Source organism: Panicum virgatum, chromosome 9N (assembly GCF_016808335.1).
Source record: "Panicum virgatum strain AP13 chromosome 9N, P.virgatum_v5, whole genome shotgun sequence".
Taxonomy (NCBI): domain Eukaryota; kingdom Viridiplantae; phylum Streptophyta; class Magnoliopsida; order Poales; family Poaceae; genus Panicum; species Panicum virgatum.
The window spans coordinates 30609041-30633376 of record NC_053153.1 but is presented as its reverse complement, the minus strand read 5'-3'; the positions used below and the strand labels follow the sequence as shown (position 1 = coordinate 30633376).

The following is a 24336-nucleotide window of genomic DNA, read 5'->3' as shown; positions in this document are numbered from 1 at the left end:
ATCAAAGGAGCAACACCTACATATGGTCAATACATTTTGAGTTAGCAGACTCACATACTGATGTGTCGGGTTGTAAAAATTATACCGAGATTCTGTGTATCATTCTGAGCAGCTTCTGTTTCGGCCTTTTTCCGATGATAACTTTCTCGCCTCTTAGCATTCAACTCGGCTTTTTTTTATTAGCTTGCATGCTTGCATATTTCTCCATAGCCTTTTGCCACTTAACTTCCCTTTGCTCGGTGCAATCAACTGGAATTTCAAATGTTATGGTTTATGAATTATGTGCAAAACTAAATGAAATAGTTATAACAAGATCATACAAACATACTATTTTGCACAGCTTGGTTATCATGTAGATCATGTGAATGTCGTTTACGACGATTCAAGGTATTTGTGATATCTCCAAATGGTCGACGACCATCCATTTGCTTCAACCCATCAAAATATGTCACAACAAAAAATAAATAACGAGTCATCTCGGTGCTGGTTAATCAAACGAAGAATCACCTCTGTGAGCAAACATGCAGGAGGGGGGAGACATTTAGAGAACAATTATGAATCAAACCTCGAACCTCTATGCTCCGAGCAGGCGGACAGTCAGGAACGCGGCAATGTGGATCGGATGGAGCACTCCGAGCAGGCGAGGCCACGGCTGCAACGAAGCAGCTGAACGATCAGGCGTGCAATCAAGAATACGGCAGCATGCAGTAACGTGGGGCGAAGGGAGAGCGCCGAGGAGGCAAGGCCGCGGCCAGGCAGGTAGCACGCGGTGACGTGTGAGCACGCCAAGCAGATGGGCAGGTAGCGCGCGGTGACGTGCGACAAGAGCAACGGAGGAACGGGAGGGCACCCAGCGCGTGGTGCTGTGCGATGAAAGCGGTGGCCAGAACAAGACGAACGTGACAATCAGCAGAGGAACGTGACCGTGATCTCCCTTGCTTCCATAAATTCAGTGATCCTCTCTTTTTTACTACCAAAAAATCAGTGATCCTCTCTTTACTTCCAAAAAAAAGCATCCCCAAAAATCAACGATCCTCTCTTTTTTACTTCCAAAAAATCAGCGGTCCTCTCTCTTTTTACTTAAAAAAAACAGCATCCTCCAAAAATCAGTGATCATCTCTCTTTTTACTTCCAAAAAAACAGTGGTGGGTACGGTAATCAGCGATCCTCTCGCTTTTCTTTCCAAAAAAGCAGCATCCCCCAAAATCAGGGATCCTCTCTCTTTTTACTTCCAAAAAACAACATCCTCTCTCTTTTTACTTCCAAAAAAATAACGGTGGGTATGGTAAAACTTTTGGTGAAAAAAACAAGACTTTTGGGTGGAAACATTTTCTATCTATCAAAAAATGAGACTCCACCCCTTTTCGTCAAAACTTTTGGCATGACAAGTGGGACCTCCATGAGGGGTACAGTGGGCCTAACTTTGGTGAGAAAAGATTTCAAATGTTTCAACTTTTATAGTATAGATTTGATTGGGTTGTGGGTGCACTATGTATGGACTCACACTACTGAATGCCCCGAAAGCTATCTGAGTGGCACTTAGTTGTAAGCACACCATTCTGTCTAACTTTTTGATAAGCATGCTCTAACACCCCCTGGTGTTAATCTTGTACATTAGCCGCTAAGCATCGCTTAATCATGATCATTAGTTTAAGCTTTGTCATTAGTGGTAATTGTGCATGCATAATTATATTTTGAATTCATGTCATCACATGCATTCAAGTTTAATTATGTTTGCGCAATTTCTGCTAATTACAAACCAGCAGTCAAAATCCAGTCCAATCTCTGTCTGAACCCCTCTTTGCGCTGAGTCTAAAATTAGCTTTGATCTTCTTTTGACCCAATTTTATCTCTCAAATCGTTGATCAAAACAACTTTTATCCAGTACCAATGTTGTAGATCTTTTCTTCCTCTACAACTTTTATTTTGGCCAAATTTCAAGTTGCAGTGCAAAAAGTTTAGTTTTGGGCGCTCCAAAATTGAATCTATTTTGCCCCAAAACCCGGAGGTTTCAGGTTTGGAAACCGAAAGTTCCGGTTTTGCTCTGTTTCACCTACTCCGGCGCCCATACCGGCGACTGTGCCGCCGGCGACGCCACACGTCGGCCGTCGCGGCGAACTTCGCCCTCCGTGCGTGTCGCCTTTATCCTTCGCGAGCATGGGAAGGTTCTCCTCCCTTCTATCCCTTTCTCCTTCCTCGCGCTCACGCCGAGCCCGACACGAGCAGAGCTCATCGCCGGCGCCCCTCCGGCCAAACCCCGCCGCCCCCGCTTCGTTTCTTCGCGCCCAAGCCGCGCAGCCTCACCCCACACCTCCTCCGCCCCATCCTAAGCTCGGCCAAGCCCTATCCCGGCCGAATTGGCCCCTCCTCCGTCGACCCGCCATTGCCGTCCCCGTCGAAGCTCCGCCCCTCACGCCGAAGACCCCCTCTCCGATCGTCCTCCGCCCGATTAGAGCCCGTGGTGAGCTTTTCCGCGAGCCCCTCATCCTCCCCGACCCTTTTCTCCTTCGATCCGGGCGCCGTCGGCGTCGGAACGCCGCCGCGCCGCCGTTGCCGCCGAGCTGTGCCGCCGGCGCACGCCGCGGGCTGCTCCTGCGTAGGCCCGGCCGCCACCACCGCAAGCCCTGGGGCCGCAGGGCTCCCCTGGCCGCGGGCCAGCCCCGCCCACCGCTGGCCGGCCTCACCGCCAGCGAGCGGCGCTCCACGCGCCGGCCATGACCTTGGCCTGGCTGTCCCTGTTTTTGCCCCAAAACTGGAACTTCTGGTTTTGGAATCCGGAGGTTCCGGTTTCCAGTTAAATTCCAGTTTCAGTTTTGTGTACTGATCTTGTAAAATGCATAGTAAATAGCAAAAAAATGTGAAAAATACAAACTAAATTTTATTAGGTTTCTAAAATCAAGATCTTCAGAGGAAAAATAGTCATGCATGTGAAATGGCAATTTTGCCCCTGCTAAAGTTTTGGTTTGTGCTTAAGCTAGTTTATTTTGTATCTGTTTTTCTGTTGGTCTAAAAATCATGAAATTTTTGTGGTAGACTACTCCTTGCATGTGTAGTTCACTGAAAAATTTCATGAGCATAGCCTATGTGCATGTTTGTAGATTTAATATTGCTTGATTTTCATTCTAAGGCAAAATAAATGTTTTCAGTCATCAATAAATGTTGGTAAATTTTTGTTGCATGTTCTTTCAATATCTTGGCTTACTGGTAACTTTTGGGTGGCTCAATTAAGTTTGTAAGCTTGGTTTTTCTTTTATTTCGTTCCTAGCTGCAGCTTTTCTTTTTGTTGTTAAGTGATGCGTTGGGGCTTTCAGTATTTTGTGATCAGTAATAATTGATGCTAGTCATGTCTTCCTTTTTAGTTACCTCGCATTGCATCGTGAGTACCTTGTAGCATTTTCTTGCATTGTTTTAATTGTTGCATGGCATCTTTCTTTACGTATAGACGTCACGAGCGAAGCCGTCTACGAGTTGGTCGCTGAACCGATCCAGGAGCCGCAAGCCGGGGAACCACAAGCCGATGAAGCAGCTGAGCAAGTTACGGAGGAAATTGCTAACCCCGCTGACCTGCAAGGGAAGCCCCGGAGCATAACCCCTACTTTAAAACTTATGCAATGTATTATTTAAGTACTTGTGCATTAAGTTCTAGGAGTTACTTGGAACATTAAATGCATTATCTTTAGGAGACCCCGGTCTTGTACTAGCATGATAGGTCGATAGCACTACCATGCTTAAGTAAGATACGGTAGAAGACGGGTGATTTCCTGTCACCCGCGAGATATAGGTTTGGTACTTCAGTATGAAAGTAAGAAATAATGCTATGAGAATGGAAATGGAGACCGGGCGGAGGGAAAGTTGGACATAACCATGGAATAAAAGAAGTTGAGTCTCCGCCTGTGTCGATTGAGGACCGTACCATTGCTGGCCGTGCTGACCAAGATTGAACAGTACTAACCGCATGCCGGATGTAGGAGGTAGTCGAAACCGGTAATCTGATTCTCGACCCGTGGTGCTGGGCAAGGGTTGGCGGATGGTGAAGTCATCCACGGGTTCACCGGGTGTTCGCACGTGCGGGGCTCATCATCCGGGTGTTTCCGGGCTTGACTCAGGCTTCGGGGTAATCATGGGAACAGTTGCTCGGTGTGACTCGCCGGGGTCGCACTTGGCGTGTGAGTTAGGTCCACCTTGCAAGGTTAAATCGGATCGATTCGCCGTGACTCGCGGTTATGAGAACCTTGGTCACTTCGTCGCATCATAGTAAAGAAGTGGAATGAGACTGGAGTGGAAATATTGAGTTGTATGTTACTAAAGGTTAATATGATCAACCATGTATGCTCTAGAGAAATAGGCGAACCTAGTTTGTAGCTATCAAATCAATTGGTGCTAAAATATTGAAAGTAAGGATTCAGTATTAGTAGCTTTTCAACAAAACAACTCCAGAGCCAAAGAGCTTTGCATGTCTAGGTAATGGGCTAAGTATATCCATAGACGGGTAAGTCTTGCTGAGTATTAGAATACTCAGGGTTTTGGTTATACCCCTTCTGAGCAGGCTGTGTTCCGAAAGACTTCGAGGAGATCTGCGCGTCTTGGATTGGTCAGCCTCTTCCTCCGGGTTGGACTATCGAGTGGGTCCCGTCTTCTCCGTAAAGTACGGGCAGATTGGCCTCACATCAGTGGGCAAGATGTGAAGCTCGTCTTTTGTCGTCGATGACAGTTATCGTATTGTATTTTGGGTCTCTGTTTTAAACTCCGTTTTATTTCTGCTGTGTTTGAACTCTGATGTTTGAAATGTAACCGTGGATTGTAAAACTTTGTTGTAAATTATTTATGAAGCTTGTGTTAAACTCTGTTGTAAATTAATTTGAACTCTGCTTTTACTTGTAATCACCTGTGCTCGTCTTTTGTCGAGAGTTCTCATGTAATCGATCCTGGTTACAACAGGTAGTCTGGGTGTACTGGTTGAGTGCAGAAGCTGTGGTTTAAGCTTAAGTTGTTAATTATTGCACTTGATCAGTATTATTTGGACTGTTATGTGACACATGCTTACTACTAGGCATTGATTGTCCAGCACTTGGGCAGTAGTGTGACCAGCCTAGTTACCACTAATCACCTTTTTAGAACTTTGTTTCTGAATCTTCTGATCACTAAGTTGACAATTTGACATGTGGGTGGACTTTGGGTCTCACAGATCAGATAAAAAAATAATACCCTGTTAAATTGGTTGACCAATGTGCAAGTGGAGATAGCACCACCCAAATGTCAACTCCCAAAAGAGCAGTAATGGCGGTAATTATTCATGTTTTGAAGCATTGAAAAGATGGTTTTCTGCTTGACAAACAGCAAGTTCGTTGACCATTTTATCTTGAACAGTCAGTTTTTGAATTATTTTAAAGTGACTCCACCGGTCCATGGCACATGTGCATGTTCTTTTCAGTCAACAACACACGTGTATGTTTCTTCTCGTTAATATTAGTAAAATTGGGAAAGCAACATTCTTGATTCCATATAACAATTTTGTATTTTTTATTTTCAATCATATTATCTGTATATTCATGAGATTAGCAGTACCTAATACTGAATTAGTAAACGTGTATGTTCATGTGTCCCTCTCCCCCATCTCACTCACAAATCCACTGCTAGATCTTGCATTCCGCTCTTTTGCTTCAATTCTTTATCTATCCTTTTTCATATTGATTGGACTGTGTTTGTAGGAGTGGGCTGGCACCTGGCAGTATGCAAAGGAGCTAACAATATTCAGCTTTGGCCTTTAAGGTGAGTGGGGGAAATTGCACAGGCAGTTGCATGTCACTTTCCCTCCTTTTGGCCATGCCTGCCTCCACTTTTTCGCATCACTTTCTTGGCCCAATTATCCCAACTAAAAGAGCAAAAAGGAACAAGAAAAAGGAAATTGCAAAAGGACTGATGCACAGAACACAGCAAACAAAAATCTGATACTGTTTTTCATGCTCCCTGCCTATCCTGATTTCAAGAATAAAATTCATAAGTATGAGGTATACTTTTAGAATATATCCTGAATCTAGTGGACTAGTGAATGCACATGTACCTATTTTCTTTTTGCTGTAGCAAGTCCTTGTGAACAAGCTGCTGAAGAATAATGAAATACTTCAAGCAATATATTCCTCCTTCATATTATTTATTATCTACAACCAGGGGCCATATTGATCTCCTGGTCTTTCTCCAACCCAAATAGCTAATTCTATGTACATGCGGCTATACCTATTACAAGTCCACAAGTAGCTATGTTACACATACACTCACTCTGTTTCCTTCTTCCCCCCAATACCTATATTACAATCCTCTCTCTGATTTACAAAAATTTCAGTAGTGCCGATCGATGGGCTTCAAGATCCCTCCTGGAAGGTCACCGAGCGTGTCAGCGCGACGGGGTTGGTGTGCAGGAGCGGCGAGCTTGCGATCATCGCCGGTTGCTTCTTGGCCTCCCGCTTCTGCTCGAACACCGTCCCGTGCTTGTGCCCGGCAGCGCCGTGATGATCCGCGGCGTCCTGCTTCCTGTCGCCTTTGATCCCGATGAGGGACCAGATCGAGCTCCTGGCCACCTCGTCGGCGTCGTCGATCCGGATCGTCTTGGGCGCCCACACCTTGCCACCACCATGGGCGCTTCTCCCCTCGTCCCCCTCCCTGGGGTGCTTGCCCAGCGTGAGGTCGGGGTCAGGCCCCGATGACGGGAGTGAAGGAGCACTGGTGGGCAACGAGAGGCCCTGCACCGACCATGGCAGGCTCCAAGGTCCGGGGGCGGGAACCATGCAGCCCCAGTAACCCGGTGCGGCCGGGTATATCGGAATCGCGATGCCCGACGAGAAATACGCCGCCGGAGATGGCGCGCAGCCGCCGTACGGCCACACGGTTGCTCCGTTCATGCTTGCCGGAAGCTGCGGCGCTCCGTTTGCAGGCCTGTCTACGGCGGGCTTCTCCTTGATGCCGCCGCCATGGGCCTTGTCGTCCGTGCTGCTTGGTCCTTCGCTGCACGGACCCACCGGCGATGGGTCGCCGGCGTTCCTTGCCGGGACGAGCAGCTTCTCCTTCAGGTGGGTCACCTGCTCGGCGAGGTCCTGCAGCGCCGCGGGAGGCGCGCCGTGGCCGTGGCCGCCGAAGCTGAGCACCGTGGCGTTGGCCCTGAGCGGGTCGCCGGCGGCGGCGGGCAGCGCGGCCCGGACCCTGTGCAGGAAGTGGGAGGCGGCGACGGCGTGCTTGTTCTTGCGGCGGCCGGCGCCGACGGGCACGTTGCGCATGGCACCGCCGGCGGTCCAGTAGCGCTGGCAGTTCTTGCAGAAGTGGCGCGGCTGGTTGACGTTGTAGTTGTTGAAGTAGCAGAACTTGGTGTCCATGCTGTTGCAGCGCGGGCACGGCAGCACCTTGTCGGGCCTCTTGAGCTTCTCCCTCTGCCCGGCCAAGTCGCCGGCGCCGGGCGGCGGCTGCGTCTCCGGCGAGCTCTTGGGGTCCTCGGCGTCCACGACCTCCGGCTGCGGGGACGGCTCCGAGGCGTTCTCCGGGGTGTCGGATTCGGTGCAGGAGCTGATGCTGCTGCCGCTCTCCTGGAATGGAACAGAGGAATTGCTGTCTGATCAGCTGCTAGAATTGACTGCAAATTTGAGGAATTTCCTTTGCCTGAATTAGAAGCCTACAGATCTAGTAGTCGGTGCTATATGTGTATATACATACATGTGTGTGTATGTATGTATGTATTTGTAAAAAGGTAAAGAAAGAGAGGAAGACACATCTGCTTGTTTTATTTATGTTTTCGTTTTGCGTAAGAATTACACATCTAATCCCCCACTGTTGTTATTACAGCACTGGTTTAAATTAGTAGATTAGATGTTGTTGCTGTATTTGGTACTACTGGTTTCTACTATTTGTGAACCCTACCGGAAGGTCAGAAGTTGTTTTCTTAATGAGGAAATGTCCTGAGATCCAGGGAGTTGAGTGGATAAGCCTCTTATCTGGAGGGACCAGAAAGAGCTTCAGAAACCTCCAAATCCGCACGGAATTCAGCCATGCCACCATGTTTCAGAAGAAGGGGATCATGCATGCAATTAACTTTGAAAAGGAATTAGTGGAGAAGAAGAAACGTATCCTAGCTTTCATTCGGGCGCTCACTGGTACTGAAAACTAAGCATGACGACGACATGCTCTGTTTCAGAGAACGCCCACCCGCAAGCGAAACCCCCCAAATCAAGAAACGATCCGGCCAAGAAACGCTGCGCGCCGATCGAGAAGATGGAAATGGAGTCAGGAGAGCAGCAAGCAACGAACCTTGTCGGCGGCGGCCTCCGGCACGGGGATGGTCTTCCCGAACAGCTTGATGAGGCAGTCCCCTCCGCCGCCCCCCGCGGACTCCACCACCATCTTCGTCGTCCTCCTCCCCGATCCTCCGCCGCCGCCGTTAATTGCAGCTCGCTGCTGCCCTGCCAGTGAAGGATCGGCCGACGACGACGAGGTCCCGCAGGTCCGCTGGCGCCGGGGAAGAAGAAGAAGAAGGAGAGACCGGCCGTGCCGTGCTGTGCTGTGGCTACCAGCCATGGGCCGCCGGGGGGGCGGTATAAGAAGGGCGGGGGTGGGGGTGGGGGCCACGGCGAGGGGTGCAGAGCCACAAGCGGAAGCTTGTGGCCTCCGGGGTGCGTTTTTTGATTCGCCTCCTCGCGCGCGTCGCCGTCGCGCCACAGTCCCCCTCTCCTCCCTCCACGGTCGCCACGCACCTGGCGCCCTCCCATTGGCCCCTCAGCCAAGTCGCAGCTTGCCCTTTTTGCCGCTACGCTAGCCCCAATCCTGATTTTCCAAATGACTGGACGCATTCCAACTCGCGGTCAATTAGAGGGCCCCACAACGTGAATATATCCGTTCTCTTCTGGCGTCTCTATCTCTTCCTGTTCCCTTTCCCCTTTCCTTCTGTCTTCTCTCCCTCTTTCCTCTAGATCTCGACAGCTGGAGCTACAGGGCGACAGGCCGGAGGTGCTGCGCAGCAGCCCGGCGGTGCAGCAGGCCGCAGATGCGGCGCGGCAAGTGGTGCGGCAGGCTGGAGGTGCGGCGCGGCAGCCCGACGGCGGAGAGGTCCACGAGCTTCCTGAGGCGAGCGGCGAGCTGGACCGAAGCTCTGCGCGGGCCGTCGTCCACGAGCTTCCCGAGGCGAGCGGCGAGCTGGAGCGAAACTCCGCGCGCGTCATGATGGCCCGGCGGCATTTGCCTACGCTGGAGGCGGCGAGCCCCCTGCTGGGTAGGAGCGTTTGTTTTTTTTTCTTTTTTTTAATATTTTTTGATGCAAAATTTTTCCTCAATTTTTTTAATTCTGGATGCAAAATTTTTTTCCTCCATTTTTGTTCAATTTTTCTCTTCTATTTTTTCTCCTTGAAATATTTTTTGTTTCTCTCCATTTTTTTTAAAAGTTCCCTGAAAATCTTTTATCCTCAATTTTTTTAATTCTAGATGCAAAATTTTTTCCTCCATGTTTTTTTTCAACTATTTATCTTCTGAATTTTTTCTCCTTGAAATAGTTTTCATCGTCTCTCCAATTTTTTCTTTTTGGAAAGTTTCTCTAAAAGCTTTTTATCACAAAACGACAACAGAATGTCAAAAGAGAAAAAAAATGGCGATCGACCGTACGGTGCCGTCCTTACGGTCGCCCGTAAATTATAATTTCGCTACGCTAGCTCAGCTGAGAGCTCCATTTCTGCGTGTGGCGCCCGAGGTTGAAATAAAAATTTATTGAAAGTCATGGATAAATAGGATATATGGACAAAATCGGATCAAATTTTAAAAAATTCAAATTGTTTCAAAAAAAATAGTAAAATTTGACTTGAAACTATTTCTAAGCTATTAAACATCACTTGTTCACGGATAAAAATAAGAATAAAATATTATGAGTGCAGGATCGTCGTGCGGGTGAATTTCAGCCATCTATGTAGAAGCATGAAAAACTTGAAAAATTTGGCCGATATCTAATTTTATCGGACCATATGGATAGAAGGGAAATTTCAAAAATATTGGTGAATTTCGGCCAATAAAGGAAACCCGTGCTGGATTCTCACAATGCTCAAACATGGGCTGAAACTAACTTTCCTAAAAAAACTTACTTGGATAATAAAAACTAGGGTCGGAGGGTGTGATCGAGGCCAGTGCCAAACTCTTGTTTGCTGCGGTGGGCAGAGAACGGGAAGAGCACCGCACCTTGATTGGCTCTAGCATTAGGATTTAGGGAGACGTCCGCGCCTTCAAGGTAAAAAGGTGTGTTGTTCCCGTTCAATTCCTTGCTTGACAACCGGGAGCCAGTTTGGAGAAATTTCAGAATTTGCATCTCAATTCGTGAGTCTTTCACGAATTGAGATGTAAATTCTGAAATCTCTCGCCAGTTTGTGGCTACGGTTGGAACTAGCTTTTCCTCGATCTGTTCCAAGGAATATTGTTTGGTAAATAAACTCTTAGCTATATATACAAATACAAAAGGTGAATGGAAGGTAGAGAAAGGTCTAATTAACACATATGTACCTTGACTGTTGGTGGTCACGAGGCGGAGCTAGGAATAAAGTATGAGGAGGGCTATACAATCCAAGTACATAGTATAGTGCAAATTTTAGAGTTAAATACACCAGCGGCCCTCGAACTTGTCCTGATGTGCCACTTAGGTCCACGAACTCGCAAAATCGAAATCTAGCACCCTGAACTTGTTAAGTTGTGCCACTTTGGTCCATACCCCTCCACATGGCACCACGTGGCATGCACATATGCAAAAAAAAATCCTCCAAAGTTACTATCTTCTACCTTCACCCCCTCACTCCCCTCCTCCATTCTTCTCCCTCCCAAACCCCGGCCCCTGCTCGACGCGCCGCCCTCCCTGCCCCGGCAGCGAGCCGCCGCACCCCCCCTCCCTGCTCCCTCGCCGGCGGCGGCGCCTGGGAGCGACAGCGCCGTCCACGCTATGCCCCATCTCTGCCCTTCTCCGCCGCGGGAGGGAGGACCGGGCGAAGCACGCGGCAGCTCCACGCCAGCGCCCCTGCCTCCCGCCCTATCTCCTCCGCCTTGGCTTGGCCCCAGCGACGGTGAGTTACTGCAGCGGCAGGTGGCCGGCCCCTCCTCGCGAGCTCCGGTGACCGTGGCCACATCCGGTGGTGCAGGGGCTCGCAGCCGCAAGTGCAGGGCTCGTGGCGGCGGCAGAGGAGCAGGGGACGGAGGTGCGGGTCCGTGGCTGCGCGAGCTTGGGGCCACGGCGGCGGGCGTGGATCTACGGTGGCACACAACGCCGGGCTCGGGTCCATGGCGGTGCGAGGAGCTTGAGGCCGTGGGGGTGGGGCGAGTCTGCTGCAGCGCACGGCGACGGGCTCTTGTCCACGGCGGCGTGAGGATCTTGGGGCTGCGGCGGGCTCGGGTCGGTGGTGGCGGGCGCAGGTCAGTAGCGGCGCGAGGATCTAGAGGCCGCAACAGCGGCGTGCCAAGGGCGGCGTGCCGTGGCGCTGGCCCTGCTCGCCACCGGTCCTCCCCCGCCGCTCGGATCTGCTCGGCGTGCAAAGTGACGAGAAGGACGTAGATATAGAAGATGAAACAACTCAAGGGTTTTTTTGCATATATTCATGCCCCTTGAAGGGGTACGGACCAAAGTGGCACAACTTAACAAGTTCAGGGTGCTAGATTTCGATTTTGCAAGTTCGTGGACCTAAGTGGCACATCAGGACAAGTTCGAGGGCCGCTGGTGTATTTAACTCCAAATTTTAAGTATCATTAGGGCAAGTACATTGGTGTCGTCTTAAAGACGGTCTCATGCAGTGACACATAATCTTGAGATGACCTATCAAACAACTTCTATAATAGCTTATCTTTTTAGTTGTCTTATACCACACCCCATGATTTGTGGATAAAATAAAAAAATATTTTGAGTTGCATGGCAACAACAACTTGTACAATAGTGGGAAGTAGTCTTATACTCCTAAATTTTAATCTATGAGATGGTTGTTTCGCGAGGCAACCACATTTTTCTCTAACCTCGCTCTCTCTCCTCCACATCACCAAAAGTTCTACGTGGCATTGTATGAGATGATCTATGAGACCGCTGACGTGTAGCAATGTACTTGCCCTTAGTATAAACCATATTGATGTACCGTAAGAAAATTTTCACTAAATATGCTATCATATAATTTCAAATCCAACAATTTTACCAAATACAGAATCTAATTGTAAGCATGTGATTTTAGGAAGTGATTCATCTTAATGATAGCTTCATTGCTCATTGCCTAATGGAGCGATAGAGGCTCCAGGCATCTCAAGAAAGTTGGGGGGGGGGCGCTCTCTTGCGGTCTGGTAGCCTCGATATGGCACAGCTAGAAAAACACATATTAGTACCGGTCTTATGGCTTTATTAGTACCGGCTGCTCCAATTGATACCACTTGGTCGGTACTAAATGCACCACCCAGAAAAATAAAAAAAATGTTGCGACCTTCCGAGAGGCCCGCGCACGCGCATCATCACAATCCATAAGTCACGCGTAAATGCGCGTGCATGGTCGAAGGATTCAAACCCATGACCTCTAGCCTCGCGTGTAGTTTTCTTACCATCCCACCTATGCATCACATGTGTCTGGGTGGGAGATGTTTTCATTTTGAAGTAACCCATGGAGGACCAATTAGTACCGGACCAAAACACCAACCGGTACTAAATGTCACATTTTAGTATCGGGTGATGTTATTGACCGGTACTAAATGTCACCTTTTAGTACCGAGTAATGTTATTGATCGGTACTAAATGGCCGCGCCATTTTAGTATCGGATCAAAACACCGACCGGTGCCATGGCTTGGTACTAAAATGGCTCCGGGGGCTTTTAAATTTGGATTTGTACTAAAATCGTTCGGTGCCACATTTAGTACCGGACAGCGTGGGTGACAGGCTATTCACTACATGCAATTGAAGTAGGTTCGGCTTAGAGGGCGCCTAGGAGGCGCGGCGAATTTGGGGAAGATGAGGAAGTACGGGCGCACGGCGAAGGGTGAACCAAATGTGCAGCACGTTGGATCGACGCAACTATGGGATAAAACGTTAGATTGATCGAATTAGTGGAAGACAAAAATCAAAGATGTTGATCAGTAATTAATTAGCCCCATCGTCTGAACCACTTGGGCTTAACAGACCAATAGCTCATCAGCAACTTAATTTGATCTAGGATTAAATATACTAACAAAGGGGTACAATATTTGTTGTCCCAGCCCCTCCCTAGCTCCGGCACTCATATGGTCCTAGTACTTTTATCTATCTATATATCTCGTTGCATTGCATTCATGTGTTATGTGTGCCAAGCATTTCAACACTATGTAGCAAACCTATTTACTATATATATAACTCCTAGCTATATATATATATATATATATATATTATGAATTACTTATTTCAACACCAGGGCTTATATATGCTAGCTGTTATATATATTGGTACTCCCTCCGTCCACAAAAGAATGCAATTCTCACTTTTTGATTAGTCAAATAGCACCATTAGATTAGTTATAGAATATGTTCTTATGATAAATTTATTCGGAGATATAAGCGCTAGTACTATTTACTATAAATTTGGTCAAACTTGAACTAGTTTGAATGGTACGGATCCTATATTTCATTCCTCTGTGGACGGAGGAAGTATGACAAAAAGGTGTGGCTGTCAGGGCTTCCCTACAGGATTATACATAGCACTGCCAGAAAAAGTGGCATTAGTACCGGGCGGAAACCCCCGATTAGTACGGTTCCCCGCCCGGTACCGCTCCTCCGGTACTAAGTGTGCGTGCACTTAGTACCGGTCACCACGCCAGGTACTAAATGGCTAGTTTAGTACCGGTTGGTAACACCATCCGGTACTAAACTGCTGGCCACGCAGGCAGCCAGGCCAGGCATTTTAGTACCGGTTGGTGATATCAGTCAGTACTAATATAAGTTTTATTTATTTTTTTGCCCTTTATGTTTCTTCTCTTTTCTTCTCAATTTCAATTAATTAGTATTAGTACTCCTAGCGGTTTGTGTATTCGTACTCATATCAAGCATTCGTATTTGTATCGAGCAAATAAAAGAAATTATATACATATTATATTTATATACACTTGAAATATTACAATTACTTCTAATAATAGAGAACTTGGGTTTACTAAAATATTTACAAGTATGAATGCTCATAAGTTTTTCCTGACAAATTTTTAAATATTTCTAGTCATCGTCTTCGTCGTCGCCGTTGCCGCGCTTCTTTGGATCAGCTCGAGCCACGCTTATGCTTTGATCTGAATAAAATTCACCTTTTGGATTTGTCACCTCATCCAACAGGAATCCACAGAGTGATTCTTGAATTGCCCTGATTCTTGCCGGTTTGATGAGGTCCTCTTTCATACACCAAATCTGTCAAGTACAAATAAAAAGCAATGTTTTCAGTTAGTACCTACATGGAATTAAATGCAAGAAATTGTTATTAATGTTATACGTACATCGAATGCATGTTGTGTCATCCTTGTTGTGTCTCTGTAAAAATAATGCATGTGCTCGCATACGTAGTATCCATAGAGGTTGGTTATGAAATATTCATGTTGTTTGAATAAATGAAAGTAGATGTGCGATATGTATTATATTCGTACCGGCTTGTCAAGTTTGAATTCAAGTTCACTCAGCGTTGATGTGACTCCTAATTGTTTTGTGAGGAACCGAGACCATGCCCTTTGCATGATGTTTATGAGATCTTGATATTTTTCTTTTGGCTTCCTCAATGAGTCGAACACCGTGACTCGGGACCGATCGATTTCGATCACAAGTAGGATTCAGTGGAAACTATTGGTACACATGGTTAGAAGAAATGTTGGATATATATATACTTATATTATTGGAAAATTGAAGTGATTAAAAAAAGTCAAAGGACTCACTCGAAGTTGTACGGCAACAGAATGAATGTGCGATCGTGCTGCCCATTCAAGGCCATGAATATATTATTCTCGGTCCGATTTGGCCAGGTGTGTACACTCTCCTCATGTATAACATTTGGGTCCATGAAGCCTATGTTGTAGGTCCCGTTCTTCCGGCATTCTTGCGCTTTCATCCTGCACGATTACAAATAAAAGGAGGGGATGAGAAAGCAAAGAGACTTAGTGGAGCTAGAGTATAGAAATGAGAGGAAACACTTACATAGCCCATACACTGACGAGCTACTTGTCTAGGGCGTCTTGATGGTATAGAAACCAAAGATGGTTAAAATCAATCCATACGTCATCCATCCCTTGATGGAAATGGATATCTTTAATTCGAGTAGGAAGCATTACATACCCCTCTGCCGATGCTTTCATGTACCATTGATGCAACTCATGCATTCTCATTGGTAGCATGTCAATCAACTCTGGCCACATAAGAGGTTGCCCCATTACAAATAGTTTTCTGCCTGCCCCTGGGTGAATCGCAATTTCATCACCTTGGAGCTGACCTTTTGTGAGGCGGGTTTCCTCAACAAACTGAGCAGTAACTTCATCCTCTTTTGAAAGCACCTTTAGAGGGGGTACCATTTGGTTGGGTTGTTCTCCGAGCTGGGGAACTGTCTGGTTCTTTCGACGGTTACTCTTCTTCTTGCATGACTTTGTGATCGAGCGATCGTTGTTCGATAGGAGTTCTTTCTGCTTTGGTTAGCACATCATGGAGAGAGAATTTCTTCCCTGCTGGATCCACTGGTTCCTTCGGCTCAGGCTTCTTTGGCTTGAAGTGATCGTGCACATTTTTCGCACATGCGCTGTCAATTTCTCATCAGTTGTAACACACCTGTGTTAATTGTGCTCACTAATCACGTGTTTAATCACTAATCGTGGCTTAAACGCATCATTAGCGTTAATCGTGTTTGCATAGTAAACATCGTTTTAGCCATGTTTGACCCCGTTTTTCTCGATGATCCGAACCTCAAATCAATTTTCGCCCAAAACCAAAGTTGTAGAACTACTCTTCCTCTACAACTTCTATTTTGGCCAAATTTCAAGTTCCAATAGGAAAATTTGAGTTTGGGAAGTTCAAACTTCGAATCTGAAATTTCGAGCTGGGACCGGTCAGACCGGTTTGGGGCACCGGTCAGACCGGCGAACCCCTATTTTCCCAGTTCACCGCCGATCTCGGCGTTGGCACCTCCACGCGTCGCCGTGTGCCGGTGAAGCCTCTCACCGCTTAAGCGGTGCAGCCACATCGTAAGCGAACTCCCTTTTCGCTTCCTCTTCATCCTTCTCGCGCCCGCGTGAAGCAAGCAGGCGGAGCAGAGCCGCCGCTCGCCGCCGCTCATCGCGCCGGCCGCTTCGCCGCTGTTCTTCGGGCCCGAGCCATCCCGAAGCCCATCCACCTCACCCCGCACCTCCACAGCTCCACCACGGGCCCGATTTCGCGCTCTATTGGACGGAATCGAGGCCGCCGCCGTCGACCACCCAAACCCTACCACCGGAGCTCCGCCCCTCTCACCGCCGATCCTTCTCCGCCCTTCCCCGACTCGAATCAAGGTCGCAGTGAGCTTCATCGTGCCTTCTCCTCCCCAGCCACTTCTCTTTTCGATTTGGGTGCTGCCGCCACCGGGAACACGGCTCGCCGCCGAGGGCGCCCTGTTTGCGCCGCCGTGCCGCCGCAGGGCCGCCCTGCGCAGGGCTGCGCGCCACCGCCGCGCGCCCCGGGGTCGCCTGGGCCCCTGGCCGCGGTCGCGTCCCGCCTCCGCCGCCGGCCGGCCACGGCCGGGCCGGAACGCCGCGCCTCCGCGTGCGCCCCTGCATTGCCGCCGCGCGCGCGTGCGCGGGCTGAAAGCAAGGGAGGGCTGGGAGCTGGGCTCCCACTGACATGTGGGGCCCGGCTGTCGGCCCTATTTAGGTTTTGATTTTCAAAAATTATTATTTCGGCTGAAACTTTGAAAATGCATATCAATTCGCAGAAAAATGCTATAAATGCAAACTCAATTTTGTTAGTTTCGTGAGGTTCAGATCTTCAGAGGAAAATTATCCATGCTTGTGAGCAGTCAGTTTTGCTTGTCCTATGTTTTGCTTTGTGTTTAATCTTAATTAATTTATTCCTGCTAGTTCGTTGTTCTAAAAATCATGAAATTTATGCAGTAGCCTAATCTTTGTATGTGTAATCCACTGTAAAAATTTCATGTGCTGGTACAGTGCACTTTTATGTAAATCTATTTATGTTTAGTTTAACTTGCTAGAGTTAAAATAAATGGTTTCGGTCAGCAATAAATGTTGGAAAAATTGTGTGGCATGCTTAATCAAAATCATGTTATTCTGATAAATTCTTGTGGCTTGATCATATCTACAAGTTAGGTGCTTGCTTTTAATTTATTCCTAGCTAGGCTCTTTTCTTTTTAATTGTTGCAATTAATTCTTTCATGCATGTGTTATTACAACAAAACAAGCCCCTGGTTAATTTGATCCATGTTGTTCTAGGGTTGTATTTAATCCTTCGAAGCGAGTTAGTAACTTTTGCTTGATAGGAAACACTTCAGGCTAAAAGGCATTTGAACCAAAGCCTGTACATCAGTTCTAAACCATTTCCGTCGTAACCCTAGTTGTGAGGTTGCTCCGTAGACGCTTTTGGAGTTTGGTCCATGCCTTTCATTGTGTGTAGTGCATTGCATCATTTCATGAGTCTCATGCATGGCATATTTTATTCGTATAGACGCTGAAACCGAAGTCGCCTACGAGCTGGTTGCCGAGCCGGTCCAGGAGCCTTCCGCAGGAGAACCGCAGCCAGGAGAAGTCATTGATCAAGCTCCCGAAGAAGCCACTAACCCTGCTGACCTGCAAGGCAAGCCCCGGAGCATATCCCTTATTTTAATTACTCCATGTTATATTTAAAGTACTGTTTAAAGGACCTTGGTCAATGCGTCGCATCGTAGTAAGGATTGAAAGGACAGAAAAATGAAAGGTGGATGTATGGTTATGTTCTTTAAAAGATAATATGATCATCCATGTGTGTATTAGCTATTCAGGCAAATCTAGTGTTATTTATCAAACTTATTGGAGCTAAAATATTGAAAGTAAGGATCCAGTACTAGTGGCTTTTCAGCAAAAGAACTCCAGAGCCAAAAGCCTTGCATATTTAGGAGTCGGCTAAGTATATACCAATAGTCGGGTAAGCCTTGCTGAGTATTAGAGTACTCAGTGTTTGGTTGTAACCCTTCTGAGCAGGTTGTTTTCCGGAAGACTTCGAGGAAATCTGTGCGTCCCGGATCGGTCAGCCTCTTCCTCCAGGTTGGACGGTCGAGTGGGTTCCGTCTTCTCCGTGAAGTGCAGGCAGTTGAGCCTCACATCAGTGGGCAAGATGTGAAGCTCTTCTTTTGTCATCGACGTTACCTACCGTACTGTATTTGAAGCTTGTTTCAAACTGGTTTATAAAACTTTATTGTAAATTTATTTGGAGACTTTTGTCTAACTCTGGTTGTAAGTTAAGTTTGAAAACTTTTGTTGCTTGTAATCACCTGTGCTCGTATTTTGGCCAGAGTTCCCGTGTAATCGATCCTGGTTATAGCAGGCATTCTAGGTGTACTGGTGGGTGCAGTATCAGAGGATTAAGTTAAATGGTTAATTAGTGCACTTGATTGGTATTATTTGGACTGTTCTGTGACAACTGGTATCAGAGCTAATTGCACTGGGGGTGATTACTTGAGTGCTTAACTGCAAATTTTTTGGGTTTTTTCGAAAAGTTGACGCTTGATGCGCTAAGGAATAGGATAGATAGTTCGTATGCCCTAATTATGTGTTATAAGTTAGGAGGCATCTAAGTATCTATTCATTCCAGCACTTCCAGCATTTACTTCTCGTTAAACCTTACTTTTGTGCACAACTACTATTCTGTAACGACGCACCTACACTGAGGTAAGTAAGGTAAGCATTCTGGTAGTCCTTAGAATAGCCCACGTGTTTCATACGTGCGCGGGTCCCATATGATGAGCATACGAGGAGGTGATAAGGCTCAATTCAAACGAGCCTGTCGCTTTCTGCCGCCTGATATGGAGTGCGGATTTCTTACCGTGTGATTGTGATCACGGCCATCTCGTAAGTCAATGTTACGAGATGTAAACCTGTCATGCGGTTGGCCATGACCGTGACCCTTGGTACACGTCTACCCTTGGATGTCCCGTAAGGCGAGTGTACGGGAAGTGAATACGTTGTTATGACGTATGCAGCGCTGCCCATTCAGCGTCGAACGTTTGGGTGCCATCTCTATAGTTGACGGTAATGTATGGGTGAATATGTGGGAAACTGCATATGCGTTACCCGTGTGGCGTAGGACACATGGGGACCGTTCGTGTGTGCTGGCACGAAGGGTCCAGAAATGGATAATTATATCTCTCTTGTTGTTTTGGTTTGTCTGCAGGAACACTAACTTCGTTAAGCGCGTTATGAAATCCTTGATCGTAGGAACGACTAATATATATAGGGAGAGTACGTAATTGTGCCACTAGTCGTCTTCGTATACCATATTTGGTACTTGCTTGGGTGAGAAACGATAGAACGTGCATGCATCTGGCATATTTGGGTTGGTTGATCGCTTTGTTGTTTGCGGTTGCGCCTCATCAAAAATTTATTTTGATCGCTTCGTAGTTAATAGTTGTGCAACCCCGAGTTACCAGTGTGCGGTTCAAGTTGAGTAGATGAGGTTTCAACCGAAGCAAGTCGGTTTATTTTTTTCCCTTGGTGAACCATATCGTGAGGGAAATGATTCATGCCGTGTGTTCATATTAGATATGCACATTCTTTATTTGCATGAATTAGTCCTGATAGCGGAATGGCTAACCAAGGGGTGGTTATTTTGCAGATGGGTGATAACCACGCTGCCAACCATGAAAATGAGAATCACGGAGCACAGCCACAACCACCTCCCTCCTTGGCTCAAGCTATTGCAGCTCTTATCGCTGACCGCAATGAGCAGACCGAGTTGATGAGGCAATTGGTGCAAAACAATGCCGGCAAGGGTCGACAAGCACCACCAGCAGAAACTGACTATGTCGGTTTTCTGGCCTCCCAACCACCTCTGTTCCACAAGGCAGATGATCCCCTTGAAGCCGATGCATGGATTCGCACCATTGAGGACAAGTTCAGTATCCTCAATTGCACAGAAGTAGACAAGGCCGCTTTTGCAGCGCAACAGTTGAGAGGCCCAGCTAAGATATGGTGGGTTAATCACAAGTCTCTACTCCCCGCTGGTGTACGTCTCACTTGGGATGAGTTCGTGGCAGCTTTCAAAGCCCACCACATCCCTACTAGCTTAATGAGGAGAAAGATGGCGGAATTTCTAGCACTGAAGCAGGGAACTCACACCGTTCTTCAATATGCTCAAGCCTTCAACCAGTTAGCTCAGTATGGCGGTTTTCATGTGGATAGTGATGAAAAGAGGCAAGATTGCTTCAGGAGGGGACTGAACACCAAACTGCAAGACAAACTGGCCCTAACTACTTGTGCCAACATTACAGAACTGGTTAATAAGGCTATTACGCAAGAAGATGCTACATTAGCTCACAAGGCGAACAAAAAGAGGAAGACACCTGTTGGATCTTCTAGCAGTGCGCCCCCGAGGTACAAGCTAGTATAGTCAGGAAGTCAGCGGGCTCCAAGTCGTCCACCGCAGCAGGGCTGTTGGGTCGCTAGGCTGCCACAGCAGCAGCCATGGGTACCACGTCTCCCAGCACCACAGCAAGGGCAGAGGCCTCCCGCTTCGCAGTTTGTACGCCCCAGCAACTATCCTTGTTATAACTGCGGGCTTCCTGGGCATTTTGCACGTGATTGTCCCATGCCACGCAGACAAGTCAATTACCAGCCTCCTACACCAATTTCAACTTCTAGTACCCAAGATAATAAGAAGAAGACTGTACCTGCAAAGACCGGTCGTGTGAACTACACTGCACTGGAGGATGTTACTGAGGGCACTCAAGTAACGACGGGTATGTTTTCCGTTAACCAGTGCCCTGTTGTTGTGTTATTTGATTCCGGAGCATCTCATACATTTATCAGTGAAGCGTGCGTTGCACGGCTCAACTTACAAGTAACACACATGAAAAGACCATATATTATTCATGCACCGGGTGCACCGTTAAAAGCCGGTCAATGTGTTCCGGGTGTATCCCTTGACCTAGGTGGGAAAGTTTTCCACACCGATTTCATTGTTCTTCCAAACCAAGGAATAGATATCATTCTTGGAATGAATTGGATGGAAGAACATTGTGTTATCCTTGATACTTCATCTCGCATTGTCCGAATCAACTCTTCCACACAAGGTATTTTGGATATGCATCTTTCTAAGCATGAACTACCCATCAATGCAATCTATCACCTTAAAGGAAAAAGTATAGCAGAAATTCCGGTGGTCAGTGAGTATCCTGATGTGTTTCCAGAAGAATTACCAGGTATGCCTCCAGATCGAGATGTGGAGTTCGTGATTGAACTATAGCCTGGTACAGCACCTATATCTCGGCGACCATATAGAATGACTCCTAGTGAGTTGGCTGAATTGAAAATCCAATTGCAAGAATTATTAGATAAGGGTTTTATCCGACCCAGTACTTCACCATGGGGTTGTCCAGCCTTGTTCGTGAAAAAGAAAGATCATGGGTTAAGATTGTGTGTGGACTACCGACCTTTGAATGCGGTCACCATCAAAAACAAATATCCTCTTCCTCGCATTGATATTCTCTTTGATCAATTAGCCGGTGCCAAGTTCTTCTCGAAAATAGATCTTCAATCTGATTATCATCAAATCAAAATCCGGCCATCAGATATACCAAAAACAGTATTCTCCACTCGTTATGGTCTTTATGAGTATTTGGTCATGTCCTTTGGATTAACCAATGCTCCAGCCTACTTCATGTATCTCATGAATTCGGTGTTCATGCCAGAGCTGGATAAATTCGTCGTGGTATTCATTGATGATATCCTAATCTATTCCAAGACTGAGGAAGAACATGCTCAGCATCTTCATATAGTACTCCAGCATCTCAGGGAACATCAGCTATATGCTAAACTCAGCAAGTGCGAATTTTGGCTAAAGAAAGTTCCATTTCTAGGTCATGTTATCATGGCTGAGGGTATCTCTGTTGATCCCAGTAAAGTACAGGATGTACTGAACTGGAAGGCTCCAACCTCAGTGGCTGAAATCCGAAGTTTCTTAGGTTTAGCGGGTTATTATCATCGGTTCATACCGGAATTTTATAGAATTGCTAAACCTATGACCGAACTTCTCAAGAAAGGTACCAAATTCTATTGGAGTGACCAATGTGAGGCAGCTTTCCGGAAGCTAAGAACTCTACTTACTTCAGCACCAATCTTAGCTCAACCAGATACTACAAAGCCATTCAATGTTTATTGTGATGCTTCGGGCACCGGAATTGGCTGTGTTCTGATGCAAGAGAATCGGGTGATTGCTTATGCTTATCGATCACTCAAGCGTCACGAAGAGAACTATCCCACACATGGTCTTGAATTAGCAGCTGTAGTCCATGCTTTGAAGATCTGGCGACATTATCTTTTGGGCACAAAGTGTAACATTTATACAGATCACAAGAGCCTCAAATATCTTTTCACCCAAGCTGATCTAAACATGCGTCAAAGACGATGGCTCGAGTTGATTAAAGATTATGAGCTCGAAATACACTACCATCCAGGAAAAGCAAATGTGGTTGCTGATGCGTTAAGTCGCAAGGCTAACTGTCATTGTCTCTCTGCTATACCCCTGAGTGAGTCTCTCTGTTTTGAGATGGAAAAGCTGAACTTGAGCATTGTACCCCATGGCACATTGGTTCATCTAGAACTTACTCCTCTTCGTGATCTGATCATCGAAGCACAAAAGAAAGATAAAGGTGTAAAGAAAATTCAAAGAAGATTATCAGAAGGAGATCCGAAAGTAAACTATTTCCACCAAGATAGTGAGAATGTGTTATGGTTTAAGAACCGAATAGTGGTACCTAAGGATTTTGAACTCTGAAAGCAAATTCTTGATGAAGCTCATACTTCCCGCTTATCTATCCATCCTGGTAGCAACAAGATGTACCAGGACCTGAAACAACGATTTTGGTGGACTCGGATGAAAAGAGAGGTCGCTAAATATGTGTCCGAATGTGACATCTGTCGCAGAGTTAAAGCTAGTCATCTCAAGCCAGCAGGAACTCTGCAGCCTTTGAGTATTCCTGAATGGAAATGGGAAGATATTAGTATGGATTTTAAAGTTGGGTTACCTCGGACCCAAAAAGGTTACAACTCGATTTGGGTTGTGGTTGATAGACTAACCAAGTCAGCACATTTTATTCTAGTCAGTACTCGTTATTCCACAAAAAGATATGATGAGTTATACGTTGAGCGTATCTTATGCCTGCATGGTATACCCAAGACTATCATCTCTGATCGTGGAAGACAATTCACTGCTCACTTTTGGGAACAATTGCATATTTGTTTAGGAACTCGTGTGATTCGCAGCTCTGCTTACCACCCTCAAACAGATGGCCAAACGAAGAGAATCAATCAAATTTTAGAAGATATGCTCCGTGCTTGTGTTTTAGCCTATCCACATAAATGAGATCAATGTCTGCCATTAGCGGAATTTTCTTATAACAATAGTTATCAAGAGAGCATCAAAATGGCACCATTCGAAGCACTGTATGGTCGTCGATGCCGTACACCTCTCAATTGGTCTAAAACCGGAGAAAGAACTATCTTTGGGCCCGACATGGTTCAAGAGGCCGAAGAACAAGTCCGTCTTATCAAAGCAAGCTTAAAGATCGCACAGTCTCGGCAGAAGAGCTATGCTGATAAAAGGAGTAGTCCACTCATGTTTGAAGTCGGTGATCACGTCTATATGAAGGTCTCACCTTGGAAAGGCATGCAAAGGTTTGGAATAAAAGGAAAGCTAGCTCCCCGCTACATCGGTACATATCCAATTGTGGGAAGATGCGGTCCTGTGGCTTACCGATTAAATCTTCCAGCGAATCTTTCTGCAGTTCATAACATTTTCCATGTATCACAACTCAGAAAGTGCCTTAGAGTTCCGACTAAAGTTGTAGAAAGTGACTCTATTCAATTAGAGTCTGATCTCACCTATCCTGAGCATCCTATCAAGATTATTGATCGCAAGGATCGAGTTACTCGTCGCACCACCAACCGATTCTACAAAGTTCAATGGAGCAATCATTCTGAAGAAGAAGCTACTTGGGAGAATAATGAATTTCTGAAATCCAAGTATCCGGACTTTTTAAACGCTCATCCAGGTACTTCATCTTCGAACCTTCTCACCTTTTTATATTCTCTCGTACCTGAATCTCGGGACGAGATTCTTTTAAGGGGGAAGGGCTGTAACACACCTGT

The 24336-nt window shown here is 46.6% G+C and overlaps 1 protein-coding gene across 1 annotated transcript; it reads right to left on the bottom strand.

Moving 5' to 3' along the window:
• Positions 1-6091: 6091 nt before the first annotated feature.
• LOC120690901 (cyclic dof factor 3-like) lies at positions 6092-8589 on the bottom strand. The gene is made up of 2 exons (XM_039973788.1): positions 8290-8589; positions 6092-7571 (listed from the first exon to the last, which is right to left on the bottom strand). The coding sequence occupies exons 1-2, from the start codon at positions 8554-8556 to the stop codon at positions 6360-6362; spliced, it is 1479 nt and encodes a 492-aa protein (XP_039829722.1). The 5' UTR covers positions 8557-8589; the 3' UTR covers positions 6092-6359.
• Positions 8590-24336: the final 15747 nt, after the last annotated feature.

Excerpts from the sequence above, each read along its gene's own strand:
- LOC120690901 (XM_039973788.1), bottom strand. The coding sequence starts at position 8,556 with ATGGCTGGTAGCCACAGCACAGCACGGCACGGCCGGTCTCTCCTTCTT. Across the intron at positions 7,572-8,289 it reads CGGAGGCCGCCGCCGACAAG|GAGAGCGGCAGCAGCATCAG; the intron begins GTTCGTTGCTTG and ends GTTCCATTCCAG.